A 13,552-nucleotide genomic window follows, 5' to 3' on the forward strand; every position below is an offset into this window, starting at 1 on the left:
GAAAATGTCTTCTTTTGTGAGAATTTCTACATGATATGGACATGTAGAAAAAAATCCGACACATATCACTCACTGATTTACACTAAAAAAGTTAAAAAAAAAAAAAAAAACCTCTTAAATTAATGGGATCGAAAACAAGAGAACAGCCTTATATGTCACACACTAACATGCACAGACAGATGACTTGTTATGCAACATGTTTTATTAACAGGACTTTAGAAATCTCTCAGATATAAATGCTCTCATGGAGAATATAGGACCAGTATGTACATTTTAGAAAGATCTATTGGCAAAGAAGTAAAATCATTTTCATTTGTGTGTTACAGCACTTTACAAGCATTAAATAACCCTTAAATGAGACCTACTAATGGAGCTTGTGTTCTTCTGCACAGCCTCCAGACAACCCAAAGTGGACAACTTAAGAGTTTTAAAGGCTATTTTTTTAAATATAACAACTTACCATCAGTTGATTCTAAATTGTACATAATGACCCTTTAAATTAATATTTTTTCATCTCTTTAAATCAAAAGTGAGTTTTCAATGCTCAGTCAAAATAGTCCTCTATATCAATATTAGGGTTGAGCAGCTCCTCTCCATACGGGGTCAGATCCATCTGGTTCAGAATCAAGTTCTCAAAGGTCTCTTCCAAGTCAGTTTCTCCGATAAGCACTGCTCCAACCATCCTACCTCCACTGAGAACGACCTGAAGCACAAACAAAAGGTTAAACTAGGTGGCAGTACGCACGCATGCATGTGATATTTTCTCAAGGGGATGAAATTATAATGATGCCAAAAAGATCTACAAACGCTCGCCTTTTATTTACAAAGGTGAACTAATTACCAGCTGATCCAGTTTTGCTCCTGGCTCATTAAAAGCAAAAGCTAGCAGATAAAAAAACAGCAGCTTCTTTCAGGCAGCAACATCAAGTGAAAGGGCAAAAATGTCTAAGAGCATCTGAACAACTTGAGCTTTGATATTGTTAAAAAAAAACTAAATTTGTGCGTTAAATAAGAAATCTTTGTTGTATTAAGTGGATCATTGCATTTGATTTAATCAGCACCACACAGATAAGTATTAAAATCCAATGATGCATGAACACACAACAGTAGCAGCCCTGCATCTCTTCATAGTCACCTTGACATATTCCTGGCCTTTGGTACAGCGTACAAGCAGCTCCTGGTTGGGCCCCAGGCCTTGCCCATTAAACTTTCCTAGCAGCACCACCTGTGGAATGAGCAGCACAAATGGAGCTGTTTAGATGCAAATCCTGAGGTAGCCTAAAGGTAGAAGAATAAACTCTTAAGCAATAAATTAAGAGGTTTTAAAAGTGGTAATAGTGGCAAAAATATGCAAGAAAAACCTGTTATCAATAAGTGCCCTTTCCTACCTTCAGAATAAATGTCACATACCTTGTAGTTGAAGAATTTGGTGATGTGTGAGAAAAGTTCAAAGCAGAAGTCCAGCTCTATTGGCTCTGACAGAGCATGTGCAGCCATGCAGCGGCCAGCGTACCAGCCCATCTGACGGGCCTGTGTCCACAAACGCATCTGCACAGAACATAAATCAACAAGTTCTTCAGCTTCTTTAACAAAAAAAGCAGAAAAAAGTTCCCCACCACTTCAAGTAGAAGTGACACATAGCTCTTGATGACAGCTCTTAAGATGATTTCAGGACTATTAAAGTAAAGTGGTGACACAAATTGTTTTTTTACAGGTAAAATCAATACTGTTACTTTTACACATATGCTCCTATACTGATACTCTAAAACTTCAAATTCAAGTTTCTATGTACATTGAAAATGTACCTTTTATGAAAACTAAGGTTATCAGGCACATCTTTAATATTGCAAAGAAATTTCCACTGTGCATGTTATATCAGATGACAAAATAAGGTGACTTTAATTGTTTTAAGGTATAGACACTTCACATTCTTTAAGAACTGAACATGAATGTTTGCGTGTGCTGATAATGCACAAGATGTAACCCTCATAGAGTTATTTCAAGCTGACATCTCCACACCCCTTGTTGGTTTGCTATAAGAGATGATTTGTTTAAGTTATAAGGTGAACAATCAGGCTGATCAAGTCTTTACACCGTGATGGAAATCTACACAAGCTGATGCAACATTTTACCTGCTGCCACAGCTGGCTATGTTCCCAGCATGCAGTGCACACGTCCCCTGCTGCATAAATATCTGGCTCTGATGTCATCATTTGGTCATCGACTCGCAGGCCTCCGTCATCTGCCAGAGCAAACTAAATGTAAGAAGAAAAAACAAAAGTATTATTAAGAGACAATGTATCGGTAATAGTATTTTCTGAAAAGTGAACAAAAAATTAAAAAATCTTAAGTTCTAAGCAAACCTTTTACTTGATATTTACATTGATTCTGATGAGGTACACTGTAGTATACTGGGGAACTGAGAGACAAGAGATCATCTGCCCTCTAGTGACATCTGAAGGCAATGACACCCAACTTCAAAGGGCTTTGCATATCTTTAAGTTGGACTACTCACTATTTGAGTACTGTAAGAAAACCAAGCATCACTACCACTATATTTTTGCAATGCAAATCAACCAAATGCATCTTCTTGCTGGGAGTTTTTTTCTAAACGTTTAAAATTTGAATAACGCAAATCCCAAGACCTTAAGGTTTCAAGAGGTTGTGCACGTTTCATGTAAAAGAAGACACGGTTGAAGCTAGAACCCTGTGAAAAAAGTTTTTTTTTACATCAGACTTGATGAATACACAATGGGCTTCAGTCAAACAAAACTTGATTTCTTTTTAGCTCCTTTCCACTCACATTGTTGCCATGAAGGAATGGCTCTGTATTTGGTACAACACCAGTGGCACTGACAACAAAGTCACACCCAAATGTTTTACCATTGGTCAGCTGGATGTAAACCGGCCAGGATTTGCCTGAGAAGAGACAAGATTATTATCTGTAGAAGGTTGTTGTGAAAAAGAGAAATTGTTTATGATTGAATGAAGTAAAAATCCAAGTTTATCTACTCCTCACTGTTTTCAGGATTTAGTGTTTGCTGTGGGGAATTAAGCAGCTCCTGGGGGGTGAAGATCTTTTCTACCTCACACTGGTATTCCAGACAAACCCTGCGTGAAACCTAGGAAACATTAGTAGGGTTAAAAGACACAAGAGAAAGAAAGACAGGTATAACATAACTGATGGTCATAACATTTGCATGTGCAGGATGATATCCAGACAAATACACCACCCATGTTGACCTCATGTTAGGATATGCAAAGAGAAGTCAGATAATACAGATATTGACACTTTTTACCTGCTCGGCTCCTCTTAGAACTATTCCTTCATGCCAGTCAGGGCCAAGAGCACTTCCAGGCTCCGTCGCTGTAGAGCCATGCGCTTGTGAATTTCCGTCTGAAAAAAGAAATGACGATGGTAGAACAGATTTTGCTGTTGCATTAAAGAAAATACTGAAAAAGTCAATAAATATGACCTGCTGTGAAAGTCTGGGCTGCTCCAGGTGCTGGTTCCTCTGTAGTGTAGCGAGTTCTCTTACAGGGGACAACTCTGTCTGTTTTTTCAGCCTCTAGAGATGGTATCAGGAACTGTGCTGCCCCAGCATCAAAGAAGGTGTTTCCAATGGCCTTATCCTTCACAGCCCAGATCACCTCACAGCCTTCAACCTCAAACCTGTACCAAAGATGTTCAAGAACACTGAGCAAATGATCATGAAGATAAAAAAGAAAGGTTTTTCAGAACTATTAGAAAGTTTCACAAAGGACTCCCAGATAGTCCTGTCAGTCATAAAAAATGAGGAGAAAATAAAATTGTGGGTCAGAAAATAAAACAATTATAGATTTTAGAGAAAAGTGAATTATTTTAAGGTGAAGTGCTTTGATTTGAACTCCTTACACTAATTCCAGAGCTATCCCTCCATTGCCGACCACAACAATTCTCTTTGCAGTAGACAGACGCCTCTGAAACTCCTGAAACAAAAATACAGAGAACTGTTATTGCCTTTCATTTACAAACACAGCATAAACTCGCAACTTCTGTTGCTAAAATTAAGGGGTTTAAGTGTGTATGAAAGACTGCACGACATTCATGTTGATAAAAACAGAAATACCTAGAACAATGGGGTCTTACCTGGGCACTATCTGTGTCCCGTATACCCAGCACATAGGGATTGTCCTGGGTGAGGAGCTTTGGTCTACCCCCACTGCAGATACACAGTTTTTCATAGCCAAAGATGCGTCCGTTGTCAGTTTCAACTGACTAAGGACAAAAAGCAAACAAAACAATTTAATTCATTTCAAATAATTTTAAATGTGTTTTTTTTTAGTCAAACTGGGGCTGTGTTTCGGATATTGAATCTGTTCTAGGCCACATGCTGCAACCTTTTCGCCACAAGGTGGCAGTAGTAGATTAAAAATATTCATCAAACGTTGATGTGTGACTGAATTTTACAAATAAGGAAACAATATTAGGGCTGGAAAACCAACTATTGGCTCATCAATAAATGTTGTTTATATTTACTTACATGTGACGTGGTGTTCAATGATTTAACCGCAGAATGGATCACAGTCAGGTTGGGATATTTCTCCTCCAAAATACTGGATGGTTTCTCCTCAACATCAAACTCTTCCAGTGTCTTGGAGACCTTATCAAGAAAAAGAAAGGGGGAAAAAAAGATTGCTTGTCAACTTTAGCAGAGCTATGAGGATCAAAAGTATCATTTGGTGGTGAAAAACACAGAGTACATGAGTTCATACAGTTTAAAAGGCAAAGCGGAGAACAAAAAAAATCCTCCCCGAGCACCACCCCTACCTGTTTATAGTTGGTCACTGCCTTGATATGATATCCTGCTGTTATCAGAGCTACATCAGCTGACGGAAGCTGGGATGAAAGCTGTTAATGAAGATAAAAAAAAATTAAGGTAAATGGTGACACTGAATGTAAAATTACAGAGGCTTTGTTTCAAATGTTTCGGGGTTTATACGTTATAACTCTATCAGATCATCGTTTCTTGTTACCTGTTCAACACATGTTACACCTGCAATGCCCCCACCAACGACAACAAACCTAAAAGTTCGCTCTTTTTCGGCCATAGCTTTTTTTGGGGGGGGGGAAATTGCTGATCTACTTTTCAAGCTAGCACTGGCTCACTTTCGTTTTTTTTTAACACGCAGACATGTTTTGACAGTAGATACGTATGTCCTCTCTTGAAATAAATGCCCGGGTTGCGGATTTAGATCCAAATAAAAGTTATCAAGTTGGTTTAAGGACAGGCTTGTAGTTGTTACTTGATTAAATCTCTATTTAGCACAAGAAAACATGGGATACCGGAGCAGCTTCCGTGTTTACATAAAACTACGGCAAGCCGCGCGTAATGTTTTCTAAGCGCGTGCACTCGAGAGACATTTCAGAGTTCTTGGACTGGGGAGCATTACATAGAGGTACATCCATGTGTTTCTTTCATAACATACTAAACTAAGGTAAGTGAGGACTATGCTTATGCAACCAAGACACATGCAACTTGCACGCAGCCGCAAACGAAAGTTTAATGTTGAAAGCAATACATCACAGCAGGACAAATATGTTCATAACACGGGTTGAAAAAGAGGTGCGTTCAATGACATTTTGAATAACGGCATTCCAAGGTCTCCCTCTGTCGAGATGAGTGTTAATAACTTTTTTTTTTTTTTTTTACATGTATGCCATGCCAGTGTCCAATTACTTTATTATTTTTCACCGTTAAAAATGTGTGTTTGGTCGAGCTAGGTCGTTTGGCCTAGGTCTTGTTTATTTAAACCATTTAGTGACATGATTATTTATTATAGCAACTTTGCAGCAATATTGCACATATCATGCTAGAGTAAAAAATAACAACAAGGATTTGAAATTCCGTTCTACTATAGATTTTGCATTAGAATAATAAAAACAATATGCAGTGAGTAGGTTGCAGTGCTTTAATATGGATTTTTTTTCCTGTGAAAGTGAAACCCCCCATGTTTATATTTGGATCACTATTGTATGTGTCAGAGATTAATGTGATCACAGGGCGTGAATCAGATCCATATTCCATCATGACATTAATCAGCTGTATTACTGCTGAGATAAACAACACTCCACCACATAACATCTAAAACACTGTGCCTTTTGTGATTTTACACAAAGGCTTGCATATCTTGACATGAACCCTGTTATGACAAAGATAATAGGATAATGGCAGCTCTTATGTTTTTGATTCATCAGCAAAAGCAGGTACTTATTCTATTTTTGAAACACCCCTTTTGACAGCGTTAGCCTTGTTTGGATATACTGATGGTGGGGTCTGAGAAGATCGGTCACTGGTAATCAAACAGGGGTTAATGCTGTGCGTCATACATTCCCTCTCCATCGTCGTTATGTTTCCCTCAATAACCCCTTCAGGATTTTACCATACAGAGTACAGTAGCCTACTTTTATCCAAATCCTGCTAATGAAGTGGAACATTTTATAGCCTTTAATTTGTGAAAACAATGAATTTAAAAAGCGTATAAATTTTTATTGCCAGAATTTATGTTCCCCTCCCTGCGTGCTTGTTTTTGATGGCTCTTCTTTTAACCATAACATGCTGCTACTGAAAATGAAGGGGGACACTTTTTGCATAACAGCAAAACAAACCAAGTGCAAGAAAACACCAAATTCATTGCTGATGTGATGAATAAATTGGATCATGTAAGGTGCAATACACAAACCAGTTAATTTCAAATCTGCAGAGATATTGCTCAAAAATTGTATTTAACAGATTCTATAGTTAAGCAGACTTAGGGAAATTGAATTTACATTATTACATTTATTGCACAGCTTGAATATTAAGCTATGTAAAAATGCAAGGTGTGTGTAAGCATATTGTCTGGTTCAGTTGGCTACTTTCACTGAAGTATCAGTAGAAGTTGGCCTTATTTCTGTTGATTGATTGAATTGTGAAACTTTTTCTGACAAACTATTTTGGCAAATGAAACACTGAAACTAGAGCCGTGAAGATAAAAACAGATTATTGTAGATTCTTACTTAACAGAACTCTAAAACCAGAGCAATGGTCTTATCAAACAGTGTGAACAGCACAGCTTTGAGTATTATAGTACTAAGAGTTTTAGTTAGATTTCAGTGCCCCATGGTCGATGTCAGGTCAGCGTCAGATAGGATGAGTTACAGCGTACCAATAAGGAGAGCCTTTACCTCTACAGGAAAGATTCACAGTCAAAAATGTATTTAGGTTAAGATGTCAGGGGGATTTTTTTTATAGTTATTCTACTTGTGTGTGGGCAGAACAGGCTCAGCTAGACAAAAGGGCCTTGACATTGCCCATTGTCACCAACAGGGACACAAAATAAAAGCTCCAAAGCTTTGATACCAAAAACAGCACCAACAGTCATCATAAGTCTCAGGTGAGTTGCAGTTTGTGCATTGCATTTCAGTGGCTATGGCCTGGCAATAATGATCTGAAGTTTTCTGAAGAAAGATTAAATCCTAATAGGAAATGTAGAGTGTCAATTTGTTACTTGTTAAGGTAAATGCCAAAGTTCTGAGAGTGAAGTTTATCTATTTTACAAGTTAACTTAAGGCGACAGGTTTGAAGCTCCTCAGTTCATAATATCTTTCAATCCTGCTTGCAACAGCTATAATGAGAGCTCATCAGTGGTGTGCACAGTGTACAAATTGTTGAAAAACACACACTTAAGTGCCTTTTTGGGAGCCAAAACATGAGTTTAAGTGCCTCCTCAGGTGGTAAAAACTGTCTTTTTTTCCTCTTTTCACCTCAATCCTTCAAAAAGTCTGTGAAAGCCATGGGAACCTATCTTAAAAGAGAAAACAGAAACTAAATCACTTTCAATAGGAAGAAAATCTCCTACCAAAACCTCAGAAAGTAGGGATGTCCCGATACCGATACCAGGTACCGGTATCTGGCCTATACCATCCTTTTTTCAAGGTATCGGTACTCGTGAAGATACTAGCAGCAGATACTCTAGGTAAAAATGTGCGCCAGGTCCTTTTCAGACTATATGAATGAACCAGGAAGAGTTAACTGTTAAACATTTTTATTTTGCACTTTAGTTTGCTTTAAAAAAAATACTTACTTTTATTGTGCACTTTTAAAAACATTTATTTGATATTTATCAAAAAAATTCTAAACTCAAAGAGAGTTGTTTGTGTTTTATTTGGATTCAATGACAGAGTGGCTGTGCTGTCTTTGATCGTAATAATCTGTCACTGTTAATTGATAAAAAGTGGTATCGAACATCCCTATCAGAAATGGTAATTGCATTTTATGTTGTTTTTTTAATATTTTCTAACTTGAACTAAAAAAAACTGAGAACATGCCCAGCTTTAACAAAGTTAGCTTAAATAGTAAGAGGGCTATGACAGAAACATAAACAGTGTTGTCTAATTTTCTGCAAGACAAGAAACCATATTTTTAGATAAAATCTGTGGGTTCAAGCAAACATAATGATTTGATTAAAGGTTTCCATTTGCCATTCTTAATACTACTGACACTTAAGCATTGAATTCATGTGTTTTCTGTTGTAGTTTGAGTGAGAAACTGAGCGACAAGGCAGTAGCTTGTTAACAGAGTTTAATATATTTGATTGCTTAACTAAACATGTCATGTGGGTGTCGAAACTAGTCAAAGGCTAACAGCTAATAGGTTGTTTTGAATCACAATAATGTGGCTTGAAACATGTTAAGATTTTTAAAAATATATTTTTATTTTTTATTATCAAAATCCACAGATATTTCTTTCATATTACTGTACATACATACAAACTGACTGTATTTTATTTTTTTATTTTCTTGTTTACTGATACTTACTTTATTAAGTGCCAACAGCATTAACAAATCCACAGCACACACAAAACCAGAAAAAAAAGTCCTACACTGACAACTAAATTAAAGGCACTGTTTTTTTTACTTTAAAAAAATGAAAATGAAACTCCATTGTTCATTTTTCCCCTCAGTGGCATCTTTTCTAATATCATTCTTTTAATAACTGTTACACAAGATGTCATTATATCATCAGAGCAGGGAGCGCTGCTGGAGCTGCTCCACTCGGGACTAGAGAGAAAGGTATCTTGGAGGCTGCTGCAGGTCCCTCTTGCCGTAGGTGCCTGATCCTACGTTAGTTGGTGCATAGACGGTGCCAATAGTGTTACTGGAGCGCACCAGGAAGTCTGCTAGCCTTTGGGTGACGCAGGTGGCTGTGTTGCACTTCCTCTTCTCCAGGTGGTGACTGGCAGGGTAGGAGAAAGCACAGCAACTGAGAAATGCACTTACATCACAATAAAACTCAAAGATGGATGTTTTTTTGTTTTTTTTTTAAATTTCAAGTCACCCATTCATAGCTGTGAGCCCTCTTTGCAGCCGTGTTCCTATAAGATCAAGGAACGGGTTGGAAATGAGGCCTGCAGCCAGCCAGCCATCACTGTCTGGAAAAGCACTTTCCTGCTCGCTGGATGAGCTGGGACTGAAGTGCCTGAATCACAGGGAAAAGGACCAAACACCAGTTAATGATACCTTCTTCAAAATCTACTGGTTCTAAGAGTGAGAAGAGAAAGTGGCCACTTGACACCCAATGAGTTGTGCAGTGAAACATTTTCCCCACAGATGGGCACAATTGGCTTCCACCTCAGGAGTGATCAGAGCTTCTCCTCACTCAGAACTTTACAGCTCCTCTTGTCCCACAATTTCTGTGATATTCAGCTGCTTGTCTACTGACCTCAGGTTAAACTCCTTTATTGGTTTCCTGCCTCTTGAGACTGCAGTGTCTCCAGGTTTCTGATACGATCACCAAATCAGATTTAGTTGATGTCGTCTAACTGCTGCCTCTGACTGAATTCAGCTCTTAATCTTAACATTAAACACATTTCTTAACAAATGTTTGCACAGAAACAGGCTCATGTTTTACAAGCACTCACCGTTGGCTCGGGGCTGTGGTGACGCTGCGTAGCAACACAAGCAGCATGAGGAGAAGGACAGACAGTCGAGGGTGGCTCATAGTGGAAGGTGAATACCTGGATGATCACAGTGCAGACCGAAGAGGTTTATTTACTATTACAGAGCTTTGGGGCTAAATATAGATTCAGTTTTTGTCTTAGTAATCTGTCTTTTTTAATTTTATAAATTCTACTGGTAAATAAAATTATTTGTTAATCACATCAGAATTTATCACATAAAGTGTAACAGTACAGAAAATGCAGTGGCAAAAAAATAAAATAAAATAAGACAATGTAAAATTTAAAAGGAAATACTGAATGTAAAGTCACTAGAGATGTAGCAGAAATTTCAACAATTTGTTTTTCATCTACTTTTAGATTAAAACCTGAGCTCAAAGCTTCCATAACAAAGAACCAACCAACACCTTTGAAGCTCAGCGTAGTTCAGCTCTGATATCATGCACATGCTTTTTTTTTTCCTGTTTTGTGGTGTATGAGTCATTAAAGGGCTGAAAATAAGAGTTATTTCCCATGTTATTAAATAATTTTAAGAGTGAATTCACATTGCCAGGAAAAATACTTTTGCTGCTTTTATTTTTTAATTTATAATTCTTTTTTTTCTTTTAACCTTGTTTTCTTTGACAGTATCATAAGCAGGATCATTCTTGACCTTTTGTTGTTTTTAATTTTTTAATCTTTTATTGCTTTTATTTTGTGGACATTTTCCTTCCTTTATTTGGTGGTTCAAAGCCTTTTATATTTCTATATTCCTATTTCTCTACCTCACTTTTAATTCTTTTTTTATTATTGAATTCCCATTTATGTTTTTACAGTTTTTTTATAATGAAAAGCATTTTTTACATTTTTAAAATGGCTATTGAACTAAATTTTATAATAATAATAATATTTATTATTATTATTATTATTATTATTATTATTATTATTATTATTATTATTATTATTATTATTACTTTTTAACTTTATTGTTTTGTGAAAAGTTCAAAGCTAAAAGACATTTTACACAGTGTTACATAAAAATTGATACTTGTAATTTAAAATTTATGCTTCAAGAATACTTTAACATTTTTAAATAATCAATGCAATATTAGTCTAACCAAATGTGAGCTGAAAACATTTTACTATGTCCCGCTTTGCATTTTTTTCATTGCCTTTTATCATCAAGTGTACACCAATTAAAACAATCAAATCCGTTTTTCCTCAGGTATTTAATGGACTGTAAATGCTAAGTAAATTGTAGTTTTGTTCCACTTTCATAATTCTTCCAGCCATTCAAAGCACTTTTTCATTGCATGTCACATTCACCAATTCACACCACATTTATAACCTGACTGCAGAGACAGCAAAGTAAGGTGACTGATAACTAATCCCGTTCATGCAGCATTGGCTCGGCGACTGAAGACAATTTGGAATTTAATGTCTGCTTAAAGGCTAATAATTTTGCAAATATCTGTAAACATGATGGTTGAACACTCCTGAAATCTACAATCTCAACACTTTATTTTTTTTAGATTCCACAGAGTTTTAACCTAACCAGCTTTATAAAAGAAGAATTCACACCAGTGGAGAGAGTATCTTTATTTTCCATGAGCTCTGGTGTTTCGTTTAAGCATCTATACATCATACAGCTGAGGAAAACCATTTGTGAATTATTGATAGATTTTGATTCCTTCTTAAATTTAGTAAAATCTCCAAAAAGCAATAGAAAGACAAGTACATAAACATAAAGTAAACCCTTTTCTAAAAAAACATTAATTTTGTCTATAAAGACCTCTGTTGTATGAATCACCTAACACCAAAAGAGAAACTGAGCACCTACTGTCTTTGTGTTTGCCTGCAGATCCCAGCCGTCACTGGAGCCGTCCAGGATTTGTCAGACTGTCACACATACTGACTGCAACAGTTATAGTCTCATCTCTCAATCCACTTGTGACATCAGCTCTGTCCAAATATAGCCTCGCATTTTCATTCACTCAGAATGGGGAGGACAGTGGTGTGGTGGGGTGGGATGGGGTGGAGTGGGGTGGGGTGGGGGTAGTTCTCGGAGGTTCTTGTGCATGTTAAACACAAACTAAGTTACACCTCAGTTTTTTTGCTCTTTAAAAAGATGTGGGGAAAATAGAAGACAAGAAATCGCACACACATCTTTGAACGTCACCATCTTCATCATCACCTTCGTCATCACCATCATCCTTGATGTGTCCAATCTGACCGACCATAAACCCACTCCAGGGAGAGTAAAGCTGTCATCTTATTTACCTTGTAAAAAGTTTTGCTCCGCTCTCTGACCCTGCTTCGTCCCTCTGGGCTTCATCCACAATAAATAATAAATGTGTTGATGAAATTTCATTTATAATTAATTGTATCTCATTATTTTGAAGGGATGTGTCACACACAATTGAGAAAGTGCTAATTAATGAGGTGATGGAAAGGATAAAGAGTAAGTGCGTGATCTGCAAATCCAATGAGTTTATGAATAGATTTTAAAATGAAAGTCATTGTAGTCAAAATCATCAAACTGACTAACAAAATGCCAAATAACCATGTGTAATTTAATGTGATGGACGTGTTTCTGGTACTGACAAGCCCACAAGGAATTTATTATTAACTGACTTATATTTATTGTTAATGAGTTCCTTCATTTCAGAGTCATTCAATGGATGCAAATTAAGCTAGCTACCAATGTTTTTTTTTTTTTTTTTTTTTTAATATTATGAGTAAAAATGATTAGAGGGGATATCATGTTTTTAAAAGACTTTATTCTGTCCCTCTGGCACCCCTGTAGTTGCTCAACATGATTTAGAGCTAAAAAAATAAATAAAAAAATCCTATTTTTCTTGCATCGTAGTTTTAGATAACACTGTTTTCAGCCTCCGTCTTAAACCCTTCATTTTAGCTGCTGTACCTTTAAGATTTCTTGCCCCACAAACCCCCCTTCCCTCTGATTGGCTAGCTCTCTGAAGAACTTTGAAGGGCAGAGCTATGGGCAGACTTTGGTGTTTGAGGCCTGCCTCTCCAACCTGTCACAGGTTTGAAGGTTTTTTCTTTTCCTAAAGTTGAAAGTTTATGTCATTCCTTATTGTCAACAAATTTCATTTGAGTGAATGAAATTTCCAGCTAGTTATAAGTGACATCAAAAAAAAAAACAACCCTCCATTTTTTTTTCTTTTCAAAGCAGAGTTTTCATAAGTAGTTACCTCTTCTTTAAATAAACTTTTTTTTAATGAGTTCAAATTGGTTTATTTTTTCAAACTGCTTTAAAAAGTTAAGTAAACTAAGAAGTCTAGGGTTGGCAAGACAAGGGTTGGCACAAGACATCTTATTTAATGAAGAAAATTTGTGTTGGAGTTAAGAAAAAAAAGGGATTAAATTTTATGGCAGCCCTTTACATCACGTTTTATGTTGAAATAGCAAGTTATATTTAACAGTGCTGGACTGATTGTATATCACAGAACTAGCTAAGGCTGACGGGCTAAAGAGAAAAGTGCTCATAAAAGACTAATTATAAGTGGATGGATGAACAGCATACATCCAGTTTTTAAAGATCACCATGTCCCTGATGAATGTTTGTGTG

General features: G+C 36.6%; 2 protein-coding genes across 2 annotated transcripts; both read right to left on the reverse strand.

Moving 5' to 3' along the window:
- Positions 1-181: 181 nt before the first annotated feature.
- pyroxd1 (pyridine nucleotide-disulphide oxidoreductase domain 1) lies at positions 182-5,102 on the reverse strand. Its single transcript, XM_074698338.1, has 13 exons — positions 5,017-5,102; positions 4,811-4,891; positions 4,524-4,643; positions 4,130-4,258; positions 3,896-3,969; positions 3,477-3,673; positions 3,300-3,397; positions 3,020-3,122; positions 2,804-2,919; positions 2,133-2,255; positions 1,411-1,548; positions 1,136-1,225; positions 182-703 (listed from the first exon to the last, which is right to left on the reverse strand). Exons 1-13 carry the CDS (start codon positions 5,089-5,091, stop codon positions 545-547), a joined length of 1,503 nt encoding a protein of 500 aa, XP_074554439.1. The 5' UTR covers positions 5,092-5,102; the 3' UTR covers positions 182-544.
- A 3,702-nt stretch (positions 5,103-8,804) lies between these two features.
- On the reverse strand, positions 8,805-11,892 carry iapp (islet amyloid polypeptide). Its single transcript, XM_074698666.1, has 4 exons — positions 11,798-11,892; positions 9,943-10,038; positions 9,360-9,500; positions 8,805-9,257 (listed from the first exon to the last, which is right to left on the reverse strand). Exons 2-4 carry the CDS (start codon positions 10,020-10,022, stop codon positions 9,083-9,085), a joined length of 396 nt encoding a protein of 131 aa, XP_074554767.1. The 5' UTR covers positions 10,023-10,038; positions 11,798-11,892; the 3' UTR covers positions 8,805-9,082.
- Positions 11,893-13,552: the final 1,660 nt, after the last annotated feature.

Source organism: Halichoeres trimaculatus, unplaced genomic scaffold (genome assembly GCF_033239565.1).
Source record: "Halichoeres trimaculatus isolate MK-OKI-2021-1 unplaced genomic scaffold, fHalTri1.1 fHalTri1_scaffold_21, whole genome shotgun sequence".
Lineage (NCBI taxonomy): Eukaryota > Metazoa > Chordata > Actinopteri > Labriformes > Labridae > Halichoeres > Halichoeres trimaculatus.